Source organism: Coffea eugenioides, chromosome 3 (genome assembly GCF_003713205.1).
Source record: "Coffea eugenioides isolate CCC68of chromosome 3, Ceug_1.0, whole genome shotgun sequence".
NCBI lineage: Eukaryota > Viridiplantae > Streptophyta > Magnoliopsida > Gentianales > Rubiaceae > Coffea > Coffea eugenioides.
In genome coordinates this window covers 46,967,963-46,974,644 of record NC_040037.1, presented here as the reverse complement: position 1 = coordinate 46,974,644, position 6,682 = coordinate 46,967,963, and the positions used below count along the sequence as shown (strand labels likewise).

The 6,682-nt window shown below is 38.6% G+C and overlaps 1 protein-coding gene across 1 annotated transcript; it reads left to right on the top strand.

The window, feature by feature from the left end:
• The first annotated feature begins 3,870 nt into the window (after positions 1–3,870).
• LOC113766775 lies at positions 3,871–6,453 on the top strand. Its single transcript, XM_027310930.1, has 6 exons — positions 3,871–4,151; positions 4,245–5,117; positions 5,262–5,494; positions 5,609–5,697; positions 5,911–6,092; positions 6,276–6,453. The coding sequence occupies exons 1-6, from the start codon at positions 3,871–3,873 to the stop codon at positions 6,451–6,453; spliced, it is 1,836 nt and encodes a 611-aa protein (XP_027166731.1).
• The last annotated feature ends 229 nt before the right edge of the window (positions 6,454–6,682 follow it).

Genomic DNA, 6,682 nt, shown 5'->3' with positions numbered 1-6,682 from the left:
AATTCAATTCATGACGATCATAAATAGAAAGTTCATATTCTTCAGTCATTGATAAACAATTTGTTGGACAATACTCAACACAATCACCAGAAAATATACAGACTCCAAAATCAATACTGTAATTAAGCAATTGTTTCTTTCGAATATTGGTTTCCAATTTCCAATCAACAATGGGTAGATCAATAGGATGAGCCTCCACAAGTGTCAGAAATCTGAATCCCTTTTTACTATAATTTTAGATTTAGTTTAATTCAATAATTCTTATCGCTTCTCCTTATCCCTTTCCACTTTTCAATTTAAGTGATCCACTAACCCACAAAATCAAAACTCTAAAATTTTAACAAATGGATAATAACCACCCTTGCAAAATCACATCTACAACTCTCAAATCACTTTTAATATTTACCACTGACACTTATCACACGACTGATAGTAATAACTAATTGATAATTTAAGAAACTCACCATTATGAAAATCACATATCCAAAATTTAAAACCCATTTGAATTACAATTCTCACAATTTTACGTATCTTATTGTCATAATGTATTTTATTCTCATAATTATTCACAAAAATAACGATCACTAATCCATTTTCATTTGTTATCCACCCAAATCAAATAGAGTGAGAAAAAAAAAGACTACCTATCATACTCTCACCATGGATGAATCCCACCTACAAACATTTCAAATTAGTGACGGAACTAGGATTTTTTTTCTGGGAGGGAGGGCCAAAATTTTTCCTAACAAAATTATCTTAATAGGTTATGTTCAAAATAATTTTCATCTATTTAAATATATGACATCTAAAAACATCAAATATTAACTTTAATTATAAAGGTATGTAAAGAATAAATAACTTTTTTGAAGAAAAAAATCACTTCAAAGGTTGTTAATTCATATATATATAAACACACACACACACACACACATATAAACTCTAATAATATATACTAAAATTGTAAAAAATTTGCAGGGCCAACTTTGTTTTACAAATATATTTACACACTATGAATTAAAATTTTCAAAACTTGGGAGGGGGGGCATGGCCCCCACAAAACGAAACCTACACCACAGTGATCCCACTGAAATACTTCAAAAGGTTCAGTAAGTTTACTTCCAAGGAAGACAAGTCTCATTGAACATTCTTTTATAGTACAAATTCCACAAAATTCGATAGAGTCAATTAAACCACCAAAATTGGCTTTCGCACTAAAGCTTGATTGGTGTAAAAAATGTTCGCACCTTCGCACAAAATTATCAAATCGTATGCATAATGTTTACAAGTATTTCATTTTGAAATCAAATAAAACATATGATTACATTCATTTTCTAATATAAATTTCTATCATTATTTCAAGATCCATCTTCTACAAAAAAGAAGTTCTTAAATGATGTACACATTTTATCATACTTTGAACTATTGTTAGACAAATTTTAGATTTTAATTATATTGATACAATTGTTTTACTTTTTTTAAATTCACCCTCTCATTTTATTATTTTTTTTAATAATGTCAATACTGTGCATAGCATGGGTATTTACACTAGTAAAAAAAGTATTGGTGCATAGGGAAATGTTTTTCTTTTATATTGTTTTAACAACATAAGTACAGAAGAAAATGAAAGCTACAATAGTGCTAGAGGCATCTTTGTCATTTTAGTTGATTTGGCAACATAATTATCTTGATTATTGTATGAAAAGTACACAAATTTAAAGTTAGAAATCAAAGTGAAATGTACCTTATATTTTTAGAGAGTTCTGCAATAAGTAAACCATTTGGTCTGGGAGTACCAATGTCTTCTTTAATTTTCCAATCCTCAAACAATAAATGTATATAAATGGAAGGCATAAAGTGGCAAAACAATAATGTCATGGACTACAGTGCAAACTAGGAAATTAACAATATATATATCGGTGAAAATGACGTTATATTTGAAACACTAATTGATAGGATGCATTTTAGTGGGTATTTTGGGCATTATTGCACAATTAATTGACTAAATATTCTCCTTAATTGGGTGGATTCTACTGATATTTTGTTTTGGGCGCTAATTGCAGGAATGGATGCTGAAAAGTGCTTAAATTCAACTTTTAGAAGATTCATCGCACGTGGGGCCCGCTTGAGAGATGAAGAAATCTAATTGTAATAGGTTTTATTTTAATTTTATTTTTATTGGAGGAAGTCTTGTTTTAATTGGGGAAAAATCCCTTCCCGAAAATGTCGGACACAAACGGAGGGAAGTATTTAGACTTCCGTAGGGAGGCTTAGGTGAATAATTCCCTTCTTACGTTTTGCTTTAGAGTTTTTTCTTGGCTCTGGAATGAGACTAGAGAGCCGCAGCTTTGTAGAAAGAAAGGCAGCAGACAATAGCCACTTTTGTTGACTTTGGGGATGCCTGTGAGCTTTTCATTTGTTTTGACCAAATTGAGAAATCAAACAATCTTCCAATCTCTCGTATGATTCTTGTGTGGGAAAAGAAAGAAGGCTTAAAGGCTAGCCGCAATTGTGGACCTACCAACTGTTTGTCAATTTGGCTTTGACCGAAGTATAGATAGTGCCTACGCATCGTACGTTTAGCCGCGAAAGGCAATCGAGAGCAATTATAATCAATTGGTCCCTTTCCCGTCGTGGGTTCTGCTGAATTGGACGAGAATCGAGACCAAAGCATCGATGGCCTTTCCCTACCTTGTACGCACGGCCTGTTCACTAATGGGGAACTAAACCCCTAATTCTAGTCAAGGGGGCAACTGACGAATTGGTTCACCGATTACTGTGAGATCTAAGCCGTTGTTAATTATTTTCTCCGTTTATTGGTATTTATATACTCCCTGCTCTTAATTGTTATAGTTCTTATGTATGATTGATTAGTGCGCAATAATTAATTATTCATAGAGACTATTTTGCTAAATAGGGGTAATTGAATCCGTAATTGTTCGTTACCTCTATCCCAGTAGCAACTGGTATAATTGGGTTTATGTCAGGGGAATATATGATCTAACTTAAATAAACCCTCGTAGCGTGTTTATTGGTTAGGATTGGGCCTTTCTAATTATTAATGCAATCTGGAAATTAAATCCTACGGTCGTACCTAGGGTTGTTTTTGGGTTAGAGAAATAGCTAACGGTCGTACCTTAGCTATCGATAAATTACGGAAGGGTTGGTTGTTTAGCGCATGCGAGACAACTATAACCAATTTATCAGTGAATGTTGGAATTATATTTGAATCAATGATCAGTTGCATGAACCATTTCTGAAGTGCACCCTTGGCTAGAGTTTCTCTTAGTTATTTCTTTTAATAAATTATTTTCTGCATTTAATTTGTTCAGTTGGCATTTGATACCAAAACCCCCCCATTAATCTTGATTTGAAAAGAAACAAATATCTCTCCAGTCCCTGAGGAGACGACCCTGCTTACCACTGTCTACTAGTTAGGAAATTCAGTTAAAGAATTAATTCAGGTATATCGGATTAAGCAAACTCTTCGGGAACATGGTGAATCAAGTAACCCATTGCACACCTAGAGTCCCTGCTCCAGTACTCGAATTGATTACTGACTGATTTAGGTGGTAGTTAGGTTTTATTTATTATTATTGAACAGGTTCGGCACCTGTCAATTTTTGGCGCCGTTGCCGGGGACTGGCGTCTGAATTATTTGTTTCTTTTTGAATTCAGTTTTTTTTTATTTATTTTGTTTTATTTTATTTTTCTTGGTATTTTTGCTAGTTTATGCCCCGTTCTTCTCGCACAGGTGAATTGATATACGATCCTGAGGTTGAGAAGGCAGCGCGTAGGCGAAGACAAGAAATCAAGAGACGAAAAGAAGGGCACTTATCTTTTGCAAACGAGTCAGTAGAAAACGAATTTAGCATGGCCAACACCCAGACATTAAGGGAGCTGGCTACCCCAGACCTGACTCATCAGCCCTTGTGCATCACGTTCCCAACTCTGGCTGAAAATACCTCTTTCGAGCTGAAATCGGGGTTGATTCAGCTCCTGCCTTCGTTCCATGGTCTCTCTGGCGAAGAACCCCACAAACATGTCAAGGAATTCGAAATAGTTTGCTCTAGCATGAAGCCTCCTGGGGTCACTGAGGAGCAAATAAGACTGAGAGCCTTCCCCTTCTCTCTCAAGGATGCAGCGAAGGATTGGTTATACTACCTGCCTGCAGGTAGTATCACCACGTGGGCATAATTGAAAAAGAAGTTCCTGGAGAAATTTTTCCCCGCGTCCCGGGCTGCAAGTTTGAGGAAGGAGATTTGCAGCATCAAGCAGTACTCCGGGGAGTCATTGTACGATTTTTGGGAAAGGTTCAACAAGTTGTGCGCTAGATGCCCACAGCATCAGATTAGTGAACAACTGTTGATCCAGTACTTCTATGAGGGACTCCAGTCAACTGACAGGAGTATTATTGACGCTGCGAGTGGAGGAGCCCTGGCGAACAAGACACCGAGGGAAGCATGGGACCTTATTGAAGCCATGGCAGAAAACTCTCAGCAGTTCGGCTTCCGTGAGAGCAATCCTACCCGTAGAATCAATGAGGCAGAGACGTCATCCATCCAGCAGCAACTGTCAGAGTTGACGTCTGCTGTCAGGCAATTGGCCATGAGAGACACACCGCGAGCGAAGGTGTGTGGAATCTGTACTAGCATGGACCACTGCACGGATTCGTGCCCCATTCTGCAAGAGGACGGGGCGGAACAGGTAAATATGGCCGGAGGCGTGCCCGCGCCCCGCAGGCAGTATGACCCGTATTCCAACACATACAACTCCGGTTGGAGAGACCATCCCAATCTAAGTTATGGGAACAGGCAACAAGGTTCATTCCCGAATCGTCCACCAGGATTCCACCAGCCTTGGCAACCAAAATCTCAACCCTCATCCTCCAATTCAGGAAGCTCCTTGGAAGACCTAGTCAAAAGCCTGGCCACAACTACTACTCAGCTTCATCAGGAGATCAAAGCGGACAAGAAGGACCAAGAAGCTCGGATAAGCCAACTGGCAACCGCTATTAACCGTTTGGAGTCCCACGTTTATGGGAAACTGCCATCGCAGCCCGAGGTGAATCCCAAGAATGTAAGTGCTATGACGCTGAGGAGTGGCAAGGAGCTGGAAGGGCCTAAAGTGAAAAATTCAAAAAGCAAAAGCGAGGAGGAGATAGAAAAGGAAATTGAGGGGGAATGGCGTATTCGCAAGGATCCTAAGGTAACATCTATTCCTTCAATCCCTATTAAATCTAATCTAGCTCCTTTTCCTTGCAGGTTGGAAAAGACAAAGAGGGCAGAAAGGGAAAAGGAAATCCTGGATGTGTTCCGCAAAGTTCAAGTAAACATCCCCCTATTGGACGTGATCAAGCAGGTACCCAAATACGCAAAGTTCTTAAAAGACTTGTGCGTTAACAAAAGAAAGCTAAGGGGTGATGAGAGAGTGATTGTAGGAGAGAATGTATCAGCTGTACTTCAAAGGAAACTTCCACCCAAATGCGGGGATCCAGGTATGTTTACTATTCCCTGTAAAATTGGACATTCTAGTATCAAAAATGCCATGATAGATTTAGGAGCTTCTATTAATGTGATGCCTAAGTCAATCTATGATTCTCTAAATTTAGGACCATTAAAAGAAACGGGGATAATAATTCAATTGACTGATCGTACATGTGCTTATCCGGATGGGATAATTGAGGATGTTTTAGTGCAAGTAGATGGATTAATTTTTCCTGCTGATTTTTATGTGCTTTACATGGATGATAGAAGTGCCCCAAATCCATCACCCATTATATTAGGAAGACCATTTTTGAGTACTGCCCAGACTAAAATTGATGTTAGTAAGGGTACTCTCACGATGAAATTTGATGGAGAAATAGTCCACTTTAATATCTTTGATACAATGAAACATCCTGTTAACTCTCAGTCTGTGTTTGCTATCTATGCCACTAATCCCTCTGTGCAAGAATTTTCTAAGTTTGCTTGTAGGGGTAAATTCAAGGTTGCTGCGAACAAGTCCTATGGGATGAAAGCAATTCATGAGGTGAAAATGGAGAGAAAATTTAGGGAAAAGGTTGCACTCAATGGCCACGTGGATCCCGGAGGAAGGCCACCAATTACAAGAAAAATTCATTTACATCCAGACTAAAGAGTGGTGCTATGTCTAGCCAAAGACATTAAAGAAAGGCGCTACTTGGGAGGCAACCCAAGACTATTTGTTTCAGTTTTCATGCATTTTTGAAGTTTTAGTTAAGTGTTAGTGTCAATTAATAGTTTGATGTTTGGTGGCAGGAAATTAGTAGTTAAGCGTGCCCACGCCAGGTTGTCACGCCTGAGGGGAAGGCATTTTCGTTCAGGTTCTGCGGACTCCATAGCAGTTAGACGTGCCCACGCCAAGTGGTCACGCCGGAGGAAAGAAACTTTCGTTCAGATCTGCGGACTCTATGGCATTAGGCGTGCCCACGCCTAGGAGGTTTAAAAAAAAAAAAAGAGGGAGAGAAAAAGGGGTGGCGAAAAGACTAAATTGCCCTTATTGAAAAAGAAGGAAAAAATCGTAGCCCTACTTCTTCTTTTCTTCCTTTTTCTTTCTTTCTTCTTTCTTCTTCCTTTTCTTTCTTTTTCACTCTTCTTCTTCCTTCTTTTCTCCTTGTCCGCCGCACCTCCACTGCCGCACGCCGCCATTGTCCGCCGCCACTCCT

Bases quoted from the DNA above. Each gene is read 5' to 3' on its own strand.
- LOC113766775 (XM_027310930.1), top strand. From the start codon at position 3,871: ATGGCCAACACCCAGACATTAAGGGAGCTGGCTACCCCAGACCTGACT. The intron at 5,495-5,608 runs GTATGTTTACTA...CTCTAAATTTAG, and splicing joins ACCCAAATGCGGGGATCCAG to GACCATTAAAAGAAACGGGG. The intron at 5,698-5,910 runs GTAGATGGATTA...GTTAACTCTCAG, and splicing joins TTGAGGATGTTTTAGTGCAA to TCTGTGTTTGCTATCTATGC.